Source organism: Microtus pennsylvanicus, chromosome 7 (assembly GCF_037038515.1).
Source record: "Microtus pennsylvanicus isolate mMicPen1 chromosome 7, mMicPen1.hap1, whole genome shotgun sequence".
Lineage (NCBI taxonomy): Eukaryota > Metazoa > Chordata > Mammalia > Rodentia > Cricetidae > Microtus > Microtus pennsylvanicus.
Window position 1 is genome coordinate 52,364,387 of NC_134585.1, and position 23,245 is coordinate 52,387,631.

At 38.4% G+C, this 23,245-nt stretch overlaps 1 protein-coding gene and 1 pseudogene across 6 annotated transcripts in view; one reads left to right on the forward strand and one right to left on the reverse strand.

Moving 5' to 3' along the window:
• Positions 1-23,245, forward strand: part of Supt3h (SPT3 homolog, SAGA and STAGA complex component) — a 367,702-nt gene that overhangs the window by 142,783 nt on the left and 201,674 nt on the right. For 3 of the 6 annotated variants that reach the window (XM_075980696.1, XM_075980694.1, XM_075980695.1), the window contains one exon: positions 20,777-20,861. The exons of the other annotated variants lie outside the window; for them this stretch is intronic. In XM_075980696.1, the coding sequence (XP_075836811.1) occupies positions 20,777-20,861 (85 nt within the window). The remainder of the gene's footprint in view (positions 1-20,776; positions 20,862-23,245) is intronic. 6 annotated transcript variants of the gene reach the window in all.
• Positions 5,691-6,535, reverse strand: LOC142853744 (nuclear transport factor 2 pseudogene; annotated as a pseudogene).

The window sequence follows — 23,245 nt, forward strand, 5'->3', positions numbered from 1 at the left end:
TAAACCATCTGGTCCTGGGCTTTGTTGTTGTTGTTGTTGTTGTTGTTGGGAGACTTTTGATGACTGTTTCTATTTCTTCAGCAGTTATAGGTCTGTCTAATTTGCTTATCTGGCCTTGATTTAATTTTGATAAGTGATATTTATCCAGAAAGTTATTCATTTCCTTTAAGTTTTCCAATTTTGTGCGGTACAAGTTTTCAAAATATGATCTGATGATTCTCTGTATTTCCTCCATGTGTGTTGTTATGTCTCCCTTTTCTTTTCTGATTTTGTTAATTTGGATATTCTCTCTCCGCCTTTTGTTTAGGTTGGATAAAGGTTTATCTATTTTGTTGATTTTTTTTTTTGATCCAGTCTGATTGGTGTTCTATACGCTTCTTGTATCTTCATAGGCATATCTTTCTTTAGGTTTGGAAAGTTTTCTTCTATGATTTTGTTAAATATATTTTCTGTGTTTTTGAGTTGAACTTATCCTTCTTATATATTTATTATTCTTATGTTTAGTCTTTTTATGGTGTCCCATATTTCCTGAACATTTTGGGTTGAGCTTTTGTTAGATATGTTTTCTTTGAATGATGAGTCTATTTCTTCTGTTGTATCTTCAGCGCTTGAGATTCTCTTCCATCTCTTGTGTTCTGCTGTTTATGTTTGCATTTGTGGTTCCTGGTCATTTTCTCTTGATTTCTGTTTTTATAATTACCTCAGCTTGTGTTTTCTTTATTGTCTCTATTTCAGTTTTCAAATCTTGAATAGTTTCTTTCATATGTTTGATTGCTACTTATTGTTTTTTTTTAAGAAATTTGTTAATGTCTTCCAATCTTTTGTTTGTCTTTTCCTCCATTTCTTTGAGGCAATTTCTCATTTCCTCTTTAAGAGTTTCAAACATTCTCCTGAAGTTATTTTTTAGTTCATTTTCTTCTGCTTTGTCTATATTTGGTTGTTCAAGTCTTGCTATTGTAAGGTCTTTTGGTTTTACTGGTGTTGTGTTACTCTTCATGTTGTTGCGTGTCTTCTTACCTTGTCTGTTCAACTTTTTCTCTAATAGGTGTGGTTGGGGCTGTCTTTGATTATGTTGATTAATTTTCTAGGTACCAGTGAATCCAGGGCTCAGATGGTTGTTCCCCGTGGTACAGTCAGTGCCATGGTTCTAGTTACCTTGTTGGTCACTCTGTGTTCCTGGAGGTTGCTCAGCACGCCCAGGCTTTGCTCAGATCCCTTGTAGTTTTCTGTCTCAGGCCTGTTCTAGCCTAGGCTGTCAGCTCAGACCTTTTTCTGTAAATGTCCCTGGACTAGATCCGTTCCTACAGAGGTCCCTGACTTGAGATTGATGTTGTAAAGGACTCTGGCTCTGATCCACTGCCTTGGAGTTTTCAGGTTCCTGTGTGTCCAGACCAGCAGAGGTCCTGGCTCGGGCATATTCCCTCAGAGGTCACAGACTCACACCTCTGATTCTGGACCCTCTGAGATCTCCTATCAGAGTATTCTTAAGATAGCCGTTTCCTTTCTCTTTGTACCATCCCCTTCTAAATTTGGAGTTCAATTTTGGATGTGTCCATTGTGGAGCACTGTGATTATCTTTTAAAGCCCTTGACAAAAACAGGGGAAAGGTCCCTAGCAAAGTTTCCCCCTAGGCCCGTTGTTGCCAGAGTTTCTTTCAATAGTAATTGCCATGCATCTATTCTAAGTCACTGGTCCTTCCCTCAGAGGGCCAGCCTGCCACCCTCACATCTCTGATGCTGTCGTTCATATCTTTTGGGGGGACCTTTAATTATCAATCTCAGAACATCCTATAAATCTTCATTAGGAAATTCCTTATGAAGTTTTGCTGAAAAGTAGTTACTGTGAGCTGTGTGTGCAGCAGCTGTTTGCCTAAGTTAAAAAAAATTGACCGTTTTAATATGTTTTAAAAATATCCACTGGCACCGGTTCTCATTACAGATGTGTGGTTGTAACATTTCATTTTTAAAATGTGTATCCATCTTTTTTCAGTTCCAAAGGAGTCCAAAGAAACCATCTCAAACCTTAAAAATAACCACTAAACCTACAGTGTTTTTGGTTTTTAAAAATTCTCAAGGGAGGACATTTTTTATCTTGGACCGAAGCTTCATGCAGGGTGGCCCATTTAAAAGAGGCCCTGTACACAGCCACGTTATTAAATGGGAACGTCTTAAATGGGCCACCCTGTAAATCAGGCTTTCTCCAGTGAGTATTTACTCCCTGCACACTGGTGAGTTTGGTGCAAGTTTTCAGTCGTTGTGCTTGGTAAATAACCCTGCAGCATAAATGCGCATATCCAGGTGATATGTAGTAGTGCAGATCTGAATTCAGACATTGGGTAGAAGCTCCAAGTTCACCTGTGCAATGTCATATTTCCAAGATCTTCTGGAAATTCTGGCCAGCATTATGCAGATCTCCTTTTTGAAAAGCTTTCTAATGGATGAAACACAAGTATACTGGGAATAACTTTTGATTTAAACAGTAATACAACTTTGGATTTTCTTTTACTGGAAATCTTTTAAATCAGGACAGACATCTTTCCTTAAAAATACTATAGGATATGCCGTACTTGATATTTTTAATCTAAAGATTCCCAACATATTATTCTTTTGAATTATATATGCGTACACACATGCATACATACAATCTTTTCCAGAATAATATTTTATTTGAGCAGTAATCTATGTAATTCAAATTTGGTGAAAGCCCATCCAAATTTTTAAGGAAAGAATATAAATTGAAGTCTGTATATTATATGTTATTCCAATTTCCTCAAATCACAAAACAAAAAGAGAAGCAAAAGAATGGGTAATTGGCACTGTATGAAAAAGGCACTTTGCCAAGCCTTAGTCTTTTATGTCCATGCTGGGTGAAGTGGTTTGAGACCCTCAGCATTCCTGCCATTTAACCTTCCATTGCCCAGAGCAGTGCCTTCTGTCTTTTGTTTTGAGCCACCGGGGGAGTTTTCCTTAGGACCTGTATGGTGTCATGTGAAAGAAATTTTGAATATTGGGCCACACTGCCATCAATGAGTGTGGAGGTTTCTGTGTTTATGACTTTAGACTCAGGATAGGCTTCTCTTTATCATGTACAGATGATGGTGTTAATTAACCCTGCACACTTGATTGCATAGTCGATTGACTGTAGAATACCTCTCTATCAAAGGTATCTGAATCTCCAGATTGTTTCTGGTCTTTCTCTAGCTTACCTACAAGGGATTTAAAAAAAAAATTCTATGGGTCATACTTGTTTGTTTTATTCTTAGAACATTTTAGGCCATTACAATTTGAGGATGCTGGTTAACAGCTTCCTGTAAAAAACAGCCATCATATTTTAATTCTATATATCATGGAAACTAGAGCCTGGAGGGCAGATGAGAAACAATTCCTAATAAAGAAAAGGTTTTGAAATTGGAATCCCAATAAGGTTTAGTAGAACAAAGTGTGGTCTAGTCTGATCCTTTTCCTCTGGAGGAATGTAAGGAATTGCAAGTGAGAAATAAAGTAGGCTTTTTGTTTGTTTGTTCGTTCATCTTTGTAGACATGCTGCACTCACATCTTTAGAGGTGTCTTCTTTTAAAACAGAGTAGAAATAATTTGAGTCTGTTACAAAAGTCAGTGTTTTTCATTTTATAAAATTTAAATCAGCATTCTGAACACGATATCAAAAAGACCATGTCGCAGCTCTTGTAGGTAACCTCATGTTGTTGTCTCACCTCACTTTCTACAAAATGTATCAACTAAGCGGTGTCTCATTTAGTCTTCCCTCACCCGATAATGAAGTGAAATTTTGCTACCAAACTTACTAACTGACCACTTAATGAATGTGTAAAAGTGTAACTAACAAAAATATAGTTGTTTCCTTAAAATTTTTGTATGCTGTATGTGTGGTTATGTGTGCACAAGTTTGCACACATATGGAGGCCAGACAAGAACATTGCATGTCTTTCTTTATCATTTTCCACCTCATTTTCGAGGCAGTATCTGTCACTGAACCTGAAGCTCACTTTACTAGCCTGGGTCCAGTGAACTCCCAGGATACTACTGTCCAACCCCCAACACTTATGGTTGCAGATACTCATGGCTGTGACTAGCTTCGGAGTGGAAGCTGGCAGTTGGAATTCACATTCTCATGCTTTCAGAACATGTTCTCTTACCCACTGAGCCATCTTTCCAGATCCCTCTTCTATTTCTTAATGTCAAATTTAATTATTAAAAAGAACACAAAAGTGGCATGGATCTAAATGAAGTTTTCGCTTGCCTGTGCCCCCTCTGTTTGAATAGAGGGTGATCTTAGAGGTCATTACCTGACTTACTCAGGACCAGTTAGAATTAATGCCCATGATACCTTTTGGATATTGAGGATTCAGGATTTAGTTACTGAGGGGACTCATCTCTTTCAGTCTGGATGTTTTCATTTTACACCAAGACAAAGTAGGTAAATAGGCCTTGTCTTTCCTTCTTCCTATTAGCCATTGACAAATGAGAGCACACTTTTTTTTTTTGAAGGCAGAAAAAGAGAGTTTGGCTGTATCATGCATAGAAAGTTGATTTAATTTTAGTGGTGACACATGTCTGTAATTCTGGCACTTGTGAGGTGGAGGACTAAGGACCAATAATTCAAGGTTATGCTTGGCTGTGTAGCAATTTCTAGGTCAGCCTGGGCTACATGAATTCCTGTCTCAAAAAAGTAAAGTAAATGAATCTAGATATAGCGTTTCAGGGAGAAGCCGCATTGTTCTTCCTGCTCTGGTTTGACCGTGGTCCTTGGCTTTTGGCTGCTTGACTCTTGTCACATTGCTTTCTTCTTATAAGTGTTCATGTTGTTTTTAATCTGTGTCTCTTGTGCATTTTTTCTTTTTTAATCAGGCTACTTACTGTATTGGATCAGAACCTACTTGATTGTCAGTGTTTTACATTTTCTTTTATAAAGATCCTGTTTCCAGGGCAATCATACTCCGAGGTACTGGATGTCTTAGTTTGTTTTCTATTTCCATGATAAACACCATGGCCTAATACAACTTGGGTAGGAAAGGGTTTATTTCACCTCACAGCTTTACCGTCCTTCATGAAGGGAGGGCAGGGCAGGAACTTGAGGCAGGAACTGAAGCAGGGGCTGCATTGTGGCTTGCTCTCCATGGCTTACTCAGCTTGGTTTCTTATAGCACTCAGGAACACTTTCCACAGTCAGCTGGGCCTCCCACATCAGTCATCAACCAAGAAAATGCACCACAGGCTTGCCAACCAGTGTAGGCATTTTCTCAGTTGAGGTTCCCTCTTCCAAATGACTTTATCTTGTGTCAAGTTTGACACAAAAATATCCAGTAAAGCTGCCTATATTTGTCCAGCATGTTTAACTAAGAATGCATTTTTTTTCATGTTTTTTTGAATTCTTGTGAAATATCCAAAAAAGAGTAGTATTTTATGACCTATACTATTCAGATTTTAGAGTCCATTCACACAGTTGAACTAGACCTTGACTGCACCTATTCATGCATTTCTGTATTGCTGCTTCTGCTCTATGGTGAGCGGTGGATTTACAACAAATGCTTTTATGATCTTGTTCCAGAAAAGTGAGATATAAATGACTCCGGAATTGAAACAGTGGCTTTCCCCCTCGTTTATTAAAATGGGTTTTAAGTAAATGTATATGTATATATATTTATATATATATATATATTTTTTAAGAAAACTTTTGTGGTTTTATTTTATCATGAGGCATTGAAACATCTGAACAAATCAATATCTGGGTGGTGAGGCAGCTGCTTTCTCCTTCACTTCTTTGGGTTACTAGAGCAACTTGTCAGTAGATTAAAAAATGAAATAAAACAAAAACTGACAATCTTTTGCATTACTTAAGTCTTTCTAAGGCATGCGCTGGTACAACACAAACATCTCCTGTCAGATGCAACTAGTCTAGCATCCAAACATCATGCACAACATCGTGGTGACAGAAGCGCACTGCACCCACTCCCACCTCGGCCCTGCTCATTTGTGTATGATATTTGGAGCATCTGGACGAGTGAGATAGTATTGGGAAGAGGAGGGAGGAGGAAACAGCGTGAGTGTCTGGTCAGCAGGTCAGCCAAAGTTGTGCAGGGCAAGCCTGAACATGTCATTGGTGCAAACCCAAGCGTCGTTAATGTTCTTTAATAGAAACATCTGTGGAAACCCATGATGGGATCTTCATCGGCCTTGAGCTGGCCTACAACCATGCTGATGATACAGCTGTCTGGTGTAGGCTGATGGTCCTGCGCCGTGATATTATGCTGGATTTTTCTGGAATGGAAGGCTAGACAACTTCTCCACAATGGCAGCTTTCCCCTGGAACTGCTGTCCTTCCCACGTAAGGCATGATGCATCAATGTAAATTGCACCTAGCTGGGTTCTGTCTTTATCAAATAATTGGTAGTAATGCTGAATAAAGCTGGATCCAATCTGCTCCCAAATTGGCTTGTCTCCCATCCTGGAGAGTCACCCACCTCACCAAGACCCGTGGGGCTGGCATGATGGTGGCAGCGGCAGCGGCAACCCAGTGCGGTCTGTAGTAATATATTTTAAAATTTATTTTAAATGTGTATAATTTAAAGTACATTTTCTAGAATTTCATATATTCTGTTGTCTCAGTACAGTTTTATGTTAGACCAACTGAAAATAAAACTTGTGCACGTACTTAGGAGTGCCCAAACTGTATATAGACCCAAGGGTTCAGCTTTTTATTCAGTGTTGTATGAGAGAATACTGCTAAAATTAATTAAACTGCTATATAGATTGTGGTCAACGTATATAAATGTGCACACACATGTATGTAGTCAGCATTGTAGTTGGGAACCCAACCAGGAAATAGGGTTTCAGTGTTGGCAGGTACACTTTTGGAGTTCACCTCTATAGATAGAAAATTTAGCTTAACCCCAGTTCTCAAACATGTAAACATCTAAAAACTATATATCCATTCACTACTCTAGCATTAGCGTATTTGAGAAGTTGAAGGTCGTAGACAGTTAGTGCTCACTGAGTCTGAAAGAATAGTCTAAATGGAATTTAAATCTAGAAAATGTTCTTGAATTTTAAAAAAATCTTCTTTGGATCTTCAACAGTACTCCCAGTTTTCCCTCTCTATCGCTTAGAATAATACCATTTTGTGGAGCAGAAGGGATACTCTGATGCTGTTGTTCTAGTGCCTGTGTGCTGATTTATTCTTATTTAATTAAGTGAGTTTCTACTTTTGCATTTACATTATATTATAATTACATACATTTTACTTTTCCCAAATCCACTTCTTTTTTATTTTTATTTTTAAAAGTTTTTGCCTTTGTTTTTGGATTTTTTGTTTGTTCGGTTTTTTTTGTTTTGTTTTGTTTTTTTGAGACAGGGTTTTTCTATATAGCTTTGGAGCCTGTCATGAAACTTACTCTGTAAACCAGGCTGTTCTTGAACTCACAGAGATCCATCTGCCTCTGCCTCCTGTGTGCTGGGATTAAAGGTGAGTGCCACCACACCTTTTTGACCACTTGGTATTGGACAATCCCTTAGGTAGCTCATCCCTGGGGAAGAATAATTCTCCTTTCCCCATCAATGGTTAATTTCCTGTATGTCTCCTTCTAGGGGTGGGCACTAGAAAATCTCCAGTGATCTTCTTCCTACTTTATTAGGAAAAAATATAACCTTGGAAATGAATGGAAATGTCACACACTAAAATTAAGCAGATCCAAAGATTATACACCATAATGAGCTTCTGTGCCATGAGAATGGCATTCAGAAAGATTTGATCATAAGGCTTGCTTTTGTTCTCAAGTCCTGTTGATAAAGTTGGGTGCCAGGCAAATCTGTGAGTTGGTTTCAACTCCTTTAATGTTCACTCTTTACATGGAAAGCAGATCAAGGAAAACATTTAGGTCAATATTGCATAAAATTTTTGTCTTTATTATAAAATTATGGTGCTGCAAAATCACTATTAAATTGCACTTTTAAAGAACCTTTAAGGAAGCTTTTAAAATCTTGTTTGATTTTAAGAAATAGTTACACTGAATTAAACGAGCATTTTTTTTATCGTAGTAAAATTGTTACAGAGAGCATTGTTGGTTTTCTTCTCCCTTGCCCATTCCTACCCCACCCTGACCCCAGATTACTGTAGGCTATTTTGTTTTAACAGCATAGTAAAAATGACAGTGACAATTATGTGAAAATATAATAACAGTAAATATATCAGATTTTCTCTTTTGAGATCGAAACTTATATATGTAAAAAAAAAACATAATCTCTGGGGCTGGAGAGATGGCTCAGTGGTTAAGAGCATTGCCTGCTCTTCCAAAGGTCCTGAGTTCAATTCCCGGCAACCACATGTGGCTCACAACCATCTATAATGAGGTTTGGTGCCCTCTTCTGGCCTGCAGACATACACACAGAATATTGTATACATAATAAATAAATAAATATTTTAAAAAATTTATAAAAAAACATAATCTCACTTTAGTTCTTTTGTTATTTTGGTTTTGGAAAGAAAAACTCGTGTTTACTTGATTGATTTTTTTTTTTTTTTGTAACTTGGGAAAATCAGCAGGTAGAGATGACCTGTGTGAATTTGGTATAGAATGGAATAATAGGTTATGAAGATTTTAATGTGAAAACTCTTGTTTTGGATCTTGTGGTTAAGACTGATAGGCTTGGACAACACCTACACTAAATACGTGGACTTTGGAAGTCTGGGGAGTGGGCAGAAGGTGAGGTGTCCCGCCAGAGAGAACATAAGTTATGTGATACTCTGGTTCTATATAGATACAGTGAGAGACAAGTTGTTCACACGCAGGTCCTGGACTTCTCTTGGACCCAGGATATACAGCCACACACTGTTTCCTCAGAGCTGAGCAAGTGTTTTCTCTGTAAAGAAGAAGGAGAGTTCTCTGACCGAAGGGGATGTGTTGGCGACAGTAACACTCCAGCCATTACTCCCCTAGACTCTTATGGAAATCAGAGATACAAACAAGATCTTTGCCATGTCTGAGATCTCAGAGACCCTTCTCTGCCTGTCCTCTATACATGGACTACGAAAGGCATTCATGTATTAAGCTGCAAAAAAATTATACCCTCAATATTAATACTAGTCACATACCTAATTAATCCATTTCCTAGTCAAAATTTTAATCTCTGTAGTACCTGTATTATGTTACATTTATTGGTAATGCGATTAGTCTTACACTTACTATTGTAGGGTTTCTACAGAAAAGTGTTTTTTTAAGGTAATTAAAAAGTTTGTGTTGGGCAAACCTTGTATGCAGGTGTCCTAGGAGGTCAGGAGAGAGTGTTAGATCCCCTGGAGCTCAAGTTAAGGGCAGTTTTGAGTAACCCAAAGTGGGTGCTGAGAACTGAATTTGGATCCACTGGCAGAGCATCAAGCATTTTTAACTGCTGAGCCATCTCTCAAGCCCCATTACTGAAGTATATTTTTAACAAGGTTTTAACCTAGGGAAAGTTTTGCTATTACAGAGTGGTGTCTAAACTTGGTCATGTCCTTCCCTTACAAGCCTCTACTACTGACCTGCACTCACTCAGTGGTTCAAGTCTCAAACCCCACATAGAGGAGACATGTGGCCTCATTCCAGCCTGCCCTCCCATTTCACCTTTCCCCCTCTATCCACACTCATCAACTTTGAGTTTCTCTTGTTTCTATGTGATTTATAGGTAATAGCACCATGATTGCTTGTAATTTACAAAATTCCAATTTTTGTTTTTATTCTTCTCTCATACAATACACACCAGCCACAGCTTTCTCCTACTTCCACTTTTCCCAGTTCCATCTCACCTCACCTCTCCCCTAGATCCAACTCTCACCTATCTCCCCCACCACTCAGGGACATGAGCTAAACATGGCACAAGTTACAATACCAGTCATAAAGCTTCATATCAAGGCCGGGCAAGGCAAACCAGTAAGAGGAAAAGGGTCCCAAGAGCAGGCAAAAGAGTCAGACACCCTACTCCCACTGTTAGGACTCCCCCCAAAACACCAGGACAACAACCATAACATACAGAGAGGACCTAGCAAAGACCCACACATTTGCTGTCTCAGTCTCTCTGAGCCCCCATGAACCTTGCTTACTTGATTCACTGGCCTTGCTCAGGTGTTTTTAAACCCTCTAGCTCTTTCATGGGGTTTCCAGAGCTCCCAAGGGGAGGGATGTGATGGAGACCTCAAACCTGAGTGTTCTCTCTCTCTCTCTCTCTCTCTCTCTCTCTCTCTCTCTCTCTCTCTCTCTCTCTCTCTCTCTCACACACACACACACACACACACACACACACACACACACACATTCACACACACACACACACACACAGAATGTTTGGCTCTGGGTCTCTGTATCTGGTCCCATCAGTGCCAGCACTGTTAAAATATGTTCTCGAGACTTTTAAAAAGCAAGGTGACTTTCGTGTGTGTGTGTGTGTGTGTGTCTGTGTGTGTGCTGCATGTACAAGTCTGAGGTTAACACAGACAGCCTTTATTGTTCTCCACCTTGTTCTCCGAGGCAGAATCTTTCTCTGAATCTGGAACTCTTATTTATTCTAGTCTAACTATTTAGCTTGCCCCCAGGAACCCCATCTCCTCCTCTGAGGGCTGGCAGTACAGGCTGATGCCATGCCCACCAAGCTTTTATGTGGGTGCTGCAGATCCTGAAGCCTATCTGTCATCAAGCATGTTGCTCACATTAACCATTGAGTGAGCTCTCCTGACGCTAAACTCAACTGAGTAGAAACAAGTCATTTGTTTACATTTGACTTTAGAGATAATTCTTAATAATGTGCTTAATAATGTGAAAAGCTTTGATTTTTCTAGTGGTTTTCCTCTCCCCATCATTAATTTAGCTGCTGTGTTCTTTACACAAGATTTGCATTTCTTCATATCCCACATTGAGCTGTCAGTATGTCTTCCAGAAGCCTACTATAAGCTACTCCCTTTGTCATCTTTAACCTCATTTCTTTGTTTTCATGGTAGAAGCTGAACTAGCCTAAATAACTAAATATTGATGAAACATCATATTATGAAGTAGTTAGGAGTTCATTTTTAGAGCTTGTAGAAAGAATGCTGGGAGTGGAAATCCATCTGGTGCCATCCATTGACTGTTCACTTTTGGGCCATCTAGACCTGGAATGGAAATAGTAATATTATGTAAAGGTTCGTACCCAGAGTCTCATTTACTGTGCTGATATAAGTCATTATTAATACATTTCCTTGAAGTTGGTATCTGTGACAATGACGATATGTATACATGTATACTCTGGTAGTTGCTAAGTACAAAGAACAGTTGGCCCTCTACATCCATGGGTTTCTTATCTGCAGATTCATCTTCAGACTCTGATCGTGCTTCTAAGCAATGCTGTATAATAATTCCTTATGTAGCATTCATAAGAAGAGCTAATCTCACAAAGGGCATATCCAGGCTCTGTGCAAATGCTGTACTTGTTTTGCATAGGAACTTTAATTGTCCTCACATCTTTGTGTCTATGTGAAGCCTGCAACTAGTACTCTACAGATACCCAGGGGCAACAGTATGTTTTTATTGATATTTTTAGTATACTTAGATACCCTCTTATGTGTCATGGAAAGCTTGTTAAAGTACTGACAAAACTTTCAATGGTACAGCTTAATATATGATTTTAATGATAATTTGTATAGACTTGTATAAAAAGTTATTTATACATACCAAAATTTGAAATTCTGGTCTATAATCTAAAATGAAACCAAAAGATCATTTAATATATGCTGTATGTTTATTCTCAATAGAATCATAACATATAATTATATCTTAACATCTTTCTCTTGTCATCACTTTTTTATACATGTTCACAGAATAAATTGAAACTGCATTTTTCTGGGTATACTAAATTCCATTTTGATTTGAAGAATATTGTTGAGACTAGAGATAAATGTTTTCTTTATTTTCTCTGAACAAAAGTGACTGATCATTGTCTATTTACATATTCTATAAAGACAGTTGTCTTGTATGCTTTATGATTTAAATTGAATCCTTTTCTGAATAAGCAAATGGAATATATTATATAGTACAACTGGAATATATTATGTATTTTCCTTATGGCAGTCACAGATATTTGTGCAATTAATTTTTAAATTTCTTTAGTAATTCTACAATGACTTTGCAGTGCTTTTCTCGTCTGTATCTTTATTTGCACACCCTTGTATTGTGCCGGACTAATGATTCGGCTTTTGTGAATAAAATTACCAGGAGAAAATCTATGCATGGCAGTTTTATTAATTAACTGATATTAGAAATTATTAACTTTTTCTAGAATGCTGCTTATTAGAAATATAATTATATTAGGATTTTGGCATAATTTTGCCTCACTTTTAATATTGTTGTGGGAAGGATGGTTTTAGTCAGGTGACACTTTTAAAAAGATGATCAGTTTTTTTACACTAATTTAAAATTTTTTGTTTGTTTTGAAACAGGGTCTCACTCTTTAGACCAACTCGGAGATCTGCCTGTCTGTGCCTCCCGTGTGCTAGGTTTAAAGGTGTGCACCACCATACCCAGTAAATACTCTAAAGTTATTAATCTTAAGGAAATTCTGAATGTCTAATTATTAGGGACTTGAATGAGTTCACAGTTCATAGATAATTTGTCTTCATCTGAGATGATGCCATGGCATGGGGTAGAAATTTCAGCAGGATATTGCATGTCATATTACATGCCGCCTTTATGGACAAGATGGAGAAATGACTCACAGTCAGTCATAAATCTAGCTCACTCTTCATAGTCCACAACAGTATTGACTGTGGGACCCATTGTCTATATTTGGCTTGTTCTCCATGTAAGTTAGAGGGCTGTTTTCTTTCTTTCTTTCTTTCTTTCTTTCTTTCTTTCTTTCTTTCTTTCTTTCTTTCTTTCTTAAAATCTGAGGAACTTTTCTATTCACATCAAAACTTAAACCTCAATACATAACCAAATGAATACTAACCTACTTTGACTAAATAGAGAGTTGACAGTGGTGGTCTTTGGAAAAGTCTCCCCAAGGCTGTAGCGGTTATTCTGAGACCTTGTCTTGTTACTCTTCCTGGGGAGACACATACAAATTCTGTTCACTCTAGAAAGGGCACTGACTACTGGCCAGGAAATAATGCAGCAAGTCTAGGTTGCTGAACCTGAGAGCTTATTGAGGTTACGTAGGAACATGAGGTTACTTAGGCAGCTATATCAGTGGCTGATTGCTCCAGAAAGCCACACTCTGGGGTTGTCTGCACAATACACAGGCCGGTCAGCAGCAGAGCATCAGGGATTGCCTTGATTAATATAGTTGTGACACTCCTGACTCCCTGAAGTCCGTGCCTGGTACATTACCCTCACTTGTCTTTCTAGGAAGGCCTGTTTCAGTTCTGAGGAAATGGCTATACAACAGCCCTGCATGCTAAGAAGTGAAAAATGTTGTATCTTGATGGGAAACATGAGGTCTGGTGTCAGTTAGGTCTTTGCATAGATTGCCCTGGGCAAGGGATGGGAATAGGGGGTTATTGTCAAAGGACATAAAGTTTTTGGTACAGGAGAAAAGTCCTAAAACTGTATTGTATAGATGAGCATACTACTCTGTAAGTTTACTTAAAAATCATAGAATTGTGTACTTTAAGCAATCAAGTTTGCAGGCTATGTAAATAATATCTCAAGCTGGTTTTTAAAGATACTCTTTAGCTGACAAGACTTTTGGAAACAATGCTTATTCAAAGTTTTGAAAGTAGGATTTTATATTTTCATGTAAGCTAATGTCTGGAAGTTGGTAAAGAAACAGAATTCTACTTACGTAGAGAGCATCTCCCCAAAAGACAGAGGACAGGCACAGTAATGGCAGCTTAGAGAGCAGTAGGTTGACATGGCACAGTGCACATAATAATGCTGGGCACATGCAAACCTCAATGCATGTTTGTGACCAAAGGAAAGTAGACATCGATAAAGACTCGTGTATAAATGTTGAGGCATGGGCACTAAGATATATGCAAATGACTGTTGTACAAGTCTTTGATTTTATCTGTTGGTTAAAAGTTCCTCAGGATAAAAATGAAACAAAAGGGATAAGGCTGATTGGGTTTATGAGAGCAGGATCCTCAAACACTGTATCAGAAATATTGAGGTCATCCAGCACAGGAAATCAAATCCATTGCTTCTTCCAAGGAACATACTTGTAGGAAGTTTCTTGGAGGTGAAGATGCTTAATTTCCTGTTGTGAGAAGGCATGGCAGTCCTGTATTGGCACTCTGGAGATTGACATCCCGATAGAAGAATCTCATTGAGAAGACACACTGGTCATTATTGAGAGATGTGTTTATTGTAAGGCTCCCTTCCTGGTTGACTTTCGAGTGGTCACTGCTTAATGCCACGGCAATGGAAAAATCAGTTGTTAGATTATGAGGCAGAAGAGTCTGCTTCCTGGTTTGTAGGATTCTCAGCTAGTGTACGAAAATGAGTGCCTGACACGATATACATACACAAGAAATATTTGTTGGGTACTCAGTGGAATTCTTTAAAAGCCCATTGTTTGCTCTTGTTACCATCATCATCTCATTGTTTAAAACTGGAGAATTTGGCTTGAAACTTCTAGCATCTTAGACTGCAGCTCATTTGGAATCCTTTTGCCAAAGGCCTTAAGTCATCTGGAGTCTTTTCCTCCAGGCAGGGTTCCTGAATTGAGGCTCAATGTTGTATAATTAACATAGCTTAGAAAGATAATCATGTACATGGCAAATATATTGGTGATCACATTTCTCTCTTGGAGAATGTCTCAGAGCATGTGATAGGGTAACATGTGTTTCACTTGTAGACAGTAATACTAGGATATTTCCAAATTTGTTTAATTGAGAAATAAATTGTTTTTGAAAAATCAAGAGGTCTACTAGACCAATGGTTTTCTTGAAGTTATTGCTTCTCTCTGCAAAAGTCTTGTAAAAGATTTAATTATACAAAGTAATTGAACCAGGAATCCTTATGCTCATTTGTTAATCTTCTTTTCTGATAAATGATTGCTTGTGGTTAAGTTTTCGAGTGTCTTAGAGTTTTGCTCACTTAATACTGCACCACACAGAAAGACTTCACATACCAAGTTCCATCTTTTGTGTTTAAATGGGTTCAGGACCATAAACTGGTTGTAAAACAGAGTGTGCGAGCTGGCAGCAGCATCAGTGATTGTCATTTGCCTTTACTATCTTTTCTATTTCTCAATAAAGTATCTTATAAACTTATATTAGAACATTTGATCCACGACTTGTTAGAAGTTCATTTCAAGGAGAGGTGGATCTTTAAGCAAGCAGGAGAAACATTTATTGTAAGGAAAGCTTTTGTCTCAGATTTGGTCTGATAGATGGCTTGACCATTACTTTGGCTTTCACAAACATTTTGTTTAACAAGTTCATGTCTGAGAAGTAGATAAGAAGAAGTGGAACTCAGAAACATCAAAATTGAAGAGTAAGGTAACTGGTCTATGTCTGTGACTCTAATTGCCCTAAATGACTGACCATGCCCAAATCTCTCCTTCTGCCCCTTGGACAGTGGGCATTCAGTCTCAAGGTCTGTCAGAAGATGGTGGAGGGAATCACATGGCCTGATGATTGTGCTTTGCATGTTTTGTCCAGTGCCAGATTCATGGACTGGGATGTGTCTAGGGATGTAGGCTGTTCATTCACTCTCATTTCACCTGGGAGCAGTCCCTGGGGATTATAATGGTACCTAGCCTAGGGAAGTATAGTCAACCAAGGGCCCGGAAGGTAGAAAGGAAACTTTGGTCGGGAAGGCAGTCAGTCATCCAAAGTCTTCTTTAAACCAAGGAGTTGTCGCACAGTGTCCATTATAGAGTAACCTGTTACCTGATGCAGGGAAATGTCCCAAAAGACCAGAGCTAAGGGGGAAAAATTTGTTAGTCACAGCATCAGCATAACACAATACATTGTGTACATTAACATCTGCAGCCATTGTAAATATTGAAAGCAACTAGCATCCAAGTAGACACACACATGAAGCTTCTGGTTCTTGTCTTGTGGACTCGGTTCCTGGCACGACAGTAGACATACTCATATACCTTAAGTTCTTCGGTCACTGGCTCAGCCGTCTGCCACAGACTATTACTGTACTTTTCTCCTCTGCTGCCTTTTCTCAGGTGCTTTCTGTTCAAGGTAGTCAGCTCTCCTTTCTGTAATCAGAGTGTGAAAATGTGGAAACAATTATTTAAACTAGAGGAGTGACCTGCTAGATGTACTAAACAGAACAACATAAAACCGCAGAGCAGTGTCTCCAGCCTTGAAAAGTAAATATTTTAAGGGAGATGATTCTTGGAAATGACTTCCACATCTAACAGCAGAAATGAAATAAAGCTCTGCTCCCTCTTCAGATTGTTTACACTCATGGCTTTCAGTTTGGGTTACCTACTTTATAATTTTCTGTCTTTTTCTTATTTCAGGATTATTGCTTGATTTATTATGCAGATTTCATTGTCATGTAGTTTTGCCTCACTCTTATAGGTGTTGTTCAGGACTTATGGACTGTAGTTCTCATGAACTAAAATCTGCAACTGGAAAGGCATTTTCAGTCTTTGTGGGTTTGAGTAACCTCTGACCCAAAGTGACTTAGGTTTTAGTACTACAAAGCAGCAGATTGGGGACTAAAGCATCTTATCTGACTTCCATCAGGCAGGGATGCTGTGCCCCCTCTTCCATGGCTGGCCTCCCCAAGGCCTGCCATGCCCCGAGCCAGGTGTGGGAATCTGTGCCCCCACTGTTCCACAGCCCCCATCTGTTGTATAATGGGGCTATGTGACCTACAGGTTTTCTAGGCTCAGGAGTTTTGTGGCCACATCATTTGTTGGGTGCTTCCCCCGCCCCCCCCCCCCCGACTTAGAGCTGTGACACCAGCTGAGTCTTTACTTTTTAACCTGATGACTTTCAAAGATGCCATCCTTGGGTCCCAAACATGGCTGTGAAGTTTAATCTTGATTGCATTGAGGGACACATAGGGTCAGTAACTCCACCTCTGGCGTGGCAAAAGGCATTTCATAAGACTGTACGGTATGATCTGTCTGACCAAGTCCATGGTGTTTCACTGAGGGGTTCAGTAAGTGAGTAGCTTACCGGAAGATACCCCCACATACACACACACACCCAGGGAGATTAGGACACGTCTATTTGGAGAAAGTGGTCATTGGGAGTCTTTCAAGGTTGCATCTTGCTCTGGCCTCTTGTTACTCTCTCAGTGTTTAATATCTGCTCTGAAATGAGCAACTCTGCCCTATCATACCTTCCCGCCCCTCTCTGCCTTCCACTGGCCCACTGAACAGGGCCAGGCAAAAGGCTGGGATGCCAAAACTGTCAAAATGTTTCCATTGTTTCTGTCAAGTATTTCTGTTTAACACACACATGCATATGCACACACACAAACACATGTACACATACAGATACATGAACACACACATACTCCCATGCAAACACACGTGCTCACACATATACACAAATGCACTCACACATAAACATGCACACACATACACACAAAACACCACTGTGGTTTAGATGGGATTCCAGTTTTGTTATAGTAACAGTATTCTGCTGTGTGGGAAAAGACTTCCTTTTATCTTCATGAATTTACTTTTTATGTACCTTGTCTTTCCTTAACTTCAGCAGTCTTACCAGTTTCTAGCTGGTAAGCCTTTTGCCTATTGTATTAAATGTATTATTTTGAATTTTATTCTTTCTGATTCTATTGTCAGTGAACATATTTTGTAATTTTTCTTCAGATTTTTAATTTCTAGTATATAGAAACACAATTGATTTTGAAAAGACTTATGTTTATGGGTGTTTGCATACATGTATATATGTGTACCTCATGTTTTCCTGATGCTTCAGAGAGGCCTGAAGAGTGCACTGCCTCACCAGGAGCTGGAACTATAAATGGCTGAGAACTGCTGTGTGGGTGCTGGGAATGCAACCCCAGTCATCTGCAAGAGCAGCCAGTACTCTTAACCACTTAACCTTTGCTCCTGCCTCAACACAGCTGACTTTATATTATGCCAGATCACATGTCCTATAAACAAAGATGATGTTTCTTCTCTTGTTTGTTCATGGATATTTTATTTCTTTTCTTCCAGTTGCTCTGGCTAAAACTTTTATCACCGGGTTGAAATAGAAGTGACGGAAGCGACTATCCATATTCTGGCATATTTTTCACCATTGAATGGTGTCTGTGGAGTCTCATGTTGGTCTTTATTATATTAGGAGGTTCCTTAAGCAGACATATATCTCATTTGTTTGCTTGTGCAGCTATCCCTTTTCTCACATATTTTTTTTGTATTTTTTTCAAAGAAGATGAACCAAGTTAATCTTTTTTGTTACTCTGTGTGTTTTATTTCTATTTATTTTGATATTGAACTTTACTATGCAGCACAGATTGACCTTAAACTTTCATTTGCATAACTGTCTGTGTTCTAGGATTATAGGTGTGCCCTCAAGTATGAGTTAATACTTATTATTTAATTATATGGTATATGTAAGTCTCATTCTGTCATTGACTGTCCTGTTTTCTCGTTCATGATGATTTATTTCCTAGTGTATGCAATACTGGTCCTTACTTTATCATTTGTGGGGTTAGTTGTAACCCTAAGATTAAATATGTTCTTAAAGAGATAATACCAGGTACTGTTGAGAACTATAAATACAAATCACTTTAAGTTAATGTTTGGCTTTATTCATTATCTTTTCTGTCTATTTAGAAAATAAATATTCTGCCACCATAAAATTAAATCTATTGCTAACAATTTTTGTTGATATTATTCTATTGTGTGTGTGATGTTGTTGTTTTTGTTGTTGTTTATGTTGTTTTATTTGAGACAGGTCCTCTGTGTTTAGCCCAGGCTTGCCTTGAACTCAAATGATCCTCTGTCTTTACCTTTCACAGGTGCTGGGATTAGTGCTTTGTAATCAATGCACGTAAACCATTACAGCTAGAAATTCTTAGGGAAGATTCTATCTATCTATCTATTTATTTATTTAAAATCTTCTGCGCTAAGCTTGACATGTAAGGAACATTGGAAGGATGGGCAGTTTGCTAGTTCCCACTCTGTAAGGAACATTGGAAGGATAGACAGTTTGCTAGTTCCCACGCCGTAAGGGACACTGGAAGGATGCACAGTTTGCTAGTTCCCACGCTGTAAGGAACATTGGAAGGATGCACAGTTTGCTAGTTCCCACTCTGTAAGGAACATTGGAAGGATAGACAGTTTGCTAGTTCCCACGCCGTAAGGGACACTGGAAGGATGCACAGTTTGCTAGTTCCCACGCCGTAAGGGACACTGGAAGGATGCACAGTTTGCTAGTTCCCACGCTGTAAGGAACATTGGAAGGATGCACAGTTTGCTGGTTCCCACGGCGTAAGGGACACTGGAAGGATGCACAGTTTGCTAGTTCCCACGCTGTAAGGAACATTGGAAGGATGCACAGTTTGCTGGTTCCCACGCTGTAAGGAACATTGGAAGGATGCACAGTTTGCTGGTTCCCACGCTGTAAGGAACATTGGAAGGATGCACAGTTTGCTGGTTCCCACGCTGTAAGGAACATTGGAAGGATGCACAGTTTGCTAGTTCCCACGCTGTAAGGAACATTGGAAGGATGCACAGTTTGCTAGTTCCCACGCTGTAAGGGACACTGGAAGGATGCACAGTTTGCTAGTTCCCACGCTGTAAGGGACACTGGAAGGATGCACAGTTTGCTAGTTCCCACGCTGTAAGGGACACTGGAAGGATGCACAGTTTGCTAGTTCCCACGCTTTAAGGGACACTGGAAGGATGCACAGTTTGCTAGTTCCCACGCTGATATCATCCAGAGCACTGGGTGTCAGTTTCTCGTCTTTATACTGCTTCTACAAATGTATTTCTGTCTTTTATGGGGTCTGTTCATTCTTTGCTGCACCTTGAAATCTATGCTAGTTCACTCCAGATTGTAGGTTGCTGTGAGTTAAGTATATAACTAAATACAAATATATGGGTCTCTGTTCTCTCTTCAAGTGAGTGTCAGTCTTCACATTGTGCTTGAATGGTTTAGTCTTCTTTTCAGCTAACACAGTCTTTAAGTAAGAAATCCATACATCCATGCAGTTCCAGGTGTTCTTAAGAGGGAGAGTCTCTGCATATCTACTACACAGATGCTGTAAACAAAAACCATAAATCATTCTTTATATTCTGCTGTATGTAGGTGGCGATCAAAAGCTAATTTCAGTGTTATCATATCACATTTTGTGACTATTGCTCTGCTCTTATATTGACAGAGTAGACTTGTTACCTGGTGATTTGATGCTTAAATTGTGATATGGTTGGTGGTATTTTTCCATATTAAAATTTTTTAAATTATTTTTAATTAAGTGTATGCATGTTTGTATGTTTGTGGGTAGCAAGCCATGATGCTGGTATGGCCAGAGGCTGGAAGGTTGGATCTCCTGAAGCTGGAGTGATTGTGAGCTGCCTGCTGTGGGTATAGGGAACCACTCTTGTGCTTTGCATTTTGACAAAGCAACTCCCCCTTATAGATACTTTGTAAACTAAGAAGGGATGCAGATAATAGTATATTTTCTTTGGAAGATACAGTTTATAAGGAAGACATTTATTTCTTTAGTCTACAAGTTGGAGTGGATTGTTGGATTGTTGTGAAGAATAATAACCTCTTTATTCAGCTGATTTTTACAATGAATAAGAAGCATATATGTTTGCTTTACCTAGTTTGCAGCATTAATAATGGTATGTCTTAATTTTTCCTGCAGGTTTTCTTTAGGGGATGCTAGGAGGCCTCTCCATGAAACAGCAGTTTTAGTAGAAGATGTGGTTCACACACAACTAGTTAACTTGGTAAGATCACATATAACCCCATTTGGTATCTCTTTTTCTTTCTATTTTTGTTGTACTTCCAACTCTACACATTAAAAAATTTTTATTTACAGCTAGATTTTTGGCTTTATTGACATATAATAATACCCATTTAAGTATATAATCTGATACATTTGATAGTGGGATGTTGCCATAACAACAGTATGTTCAGCCTTCGCTGATGTACCCCCAGAGGCTTGTTAGAATTCTTTAAAACCCTGTTTACTTTAGGATAAATAATATTTGCACAAATGGTGTGACGAATTCTCAACTGTTGTTCATCTTCCTCTGATGTCATTATCATACATAGCCATAACAGTTATGGAAACCTGGAAATAATTCTGGCACAAAAATTTTTACAGCCTCATTCAAATTCCATCCTCTTTGCCACCAGACACCCAATCAAGGACACCACACTGGCTGTCAGATTTAGTCGCTATACCTGAGCTGTCTCTTTCTGTCTCTGCTAAGCCTACAGGATTTTCAATTCTCTCATAACTTAAAAACTTTTGAGAAGTGGAGTGTCTTCTGGTTCTTTGGACTGCTCTTATAATTAGAATGTAATCACACATGTTGAACATGATTTTTTATGAACTGGTGGGATCTCCTCAGTGCAGCATAGCAAGGATGTCCTGTCTTACTGATGTGTCTTATTTTTACATTTCTTGGATACATATTGAAGATGGAAATGCTGAGTTATTTTATTGTATAAATGTACTTGTTTTATTGGTTCATATTAAGGGTCAAACCCACGGTTTTGTTCATGCTAAATGCCTGCAATAGTACTGAGATATACTCTAAACCCATGTAACTGTTATTTTAAATATTCAAGTTAGGATAGTAAAATACATTGGGACATATATTTTTATAGCTATGTAAATATTTTCTTTTTGAGTACTTTTTAACCTACTAGCATTATAACTTATCAGGAAATTTTATAAAATTATTACTATAGTGTTTGCACAGAAGTGATTTTTCTTTCTTGTCTACTTATTACTTGGTTTTCTTCTTAATTGAAAAGCTTTCCTGCACTTTTTTAAAAATTACTTTTTGGGGTTATCAGGAAAGATATTTAATATTTAAATTCTTTCCTAGATGTCATTATCCAGTGTCATCATTATTCTTATTACTCAGGCTATTTTAGGGCTATCCAGTGGGCGCACATCAGTTAACTCACATCCCACATACATTAGTGACCTCAGCACCTGCTCTATGGCATATGGCACAAAGATATTCTTACATTGTGTTAATTTTTCAATTTTTAAAGTTTGCTGTTAAGAGATTTTGTTTGGCTTACAATTATTTTTACTTTGCTATATTCAGAGACATCAATCTTTATTGATGTTGAATTTTGAATCATAATTTCTTTTTATATAATAACTTTGAGTGTTGTAAATAGGAGCGGCGGGGCTGTGTCCCCAGCACCCCGGCCACCTCACTAGCTTATGCCCCGAAATAACAACACACAAACTGTATTCATTTAAACACTGCTTGGCCCATTTCTATCTAGCCTCTTCTAGGCTAATTCTCACATATTAATTTAGCCCATTTCTAATCATCTGTGTAGCACTGGTCTTACCGGGAAGATTATACCCTACGTCCATCCTGGGTCGGAGCTTCATCGTGTGTGCCTCAGAGAGCAGAGCTATCGTATCTGGAGAGGGGAGCATGGCGTCTCTGAGCTCACTTCCTCTTTCTCCTAGCATTCTGTTCTTTTTACTCCTCCCACCTATGTTTTAACCTATCAGGGCCAAGCAGTTTCTTTATTGCTTAACCAATGAAATCAACAGATTGATATATGACACTCCCACATCATTTGAGGAATAATTTATTTACGTTACTTTCTAGTTTTTTAAATTACTTCATTGTTTCCTTTATATCCTTAGTTCTCAATCCTTTTTTGGATATATGGAATCAATTTTGTCTTTTGTTGAATAGTCTCCCAGTTTTATTATAAACATTTGTTAAAAGTCTACCTTTTCCCAGTCATTTAAACTACCTTCTTTATCAATATAGGTTTATCTGTAGCAAGAGTTATAGCTCTTGTATTCTGTACTAGTTTGTCTGTCTTTGTAGTCAGGTAACATTTGCTTTATTATATAGGTCTTATAGTGCATTCTAGAGATCTTAGGGCTGTATTACCCTAACCCCTTCTATTTTTCTAATGTATCTTGCTGGTCTGGTATCATCATACCCCTTATCTATGTTTTTCCTTTCTAAGGTTTCAATTACTTGTAGCTAATTACACCTGAAAATATAAAATAGAGAATTCCAAAAGTGAACAATTAATAAGTTTTTAATGACATTCCATTGTGAGCATTGTGCTGAAAATACACACCATCTTATCTGGGAAGTAAATCCCTTTG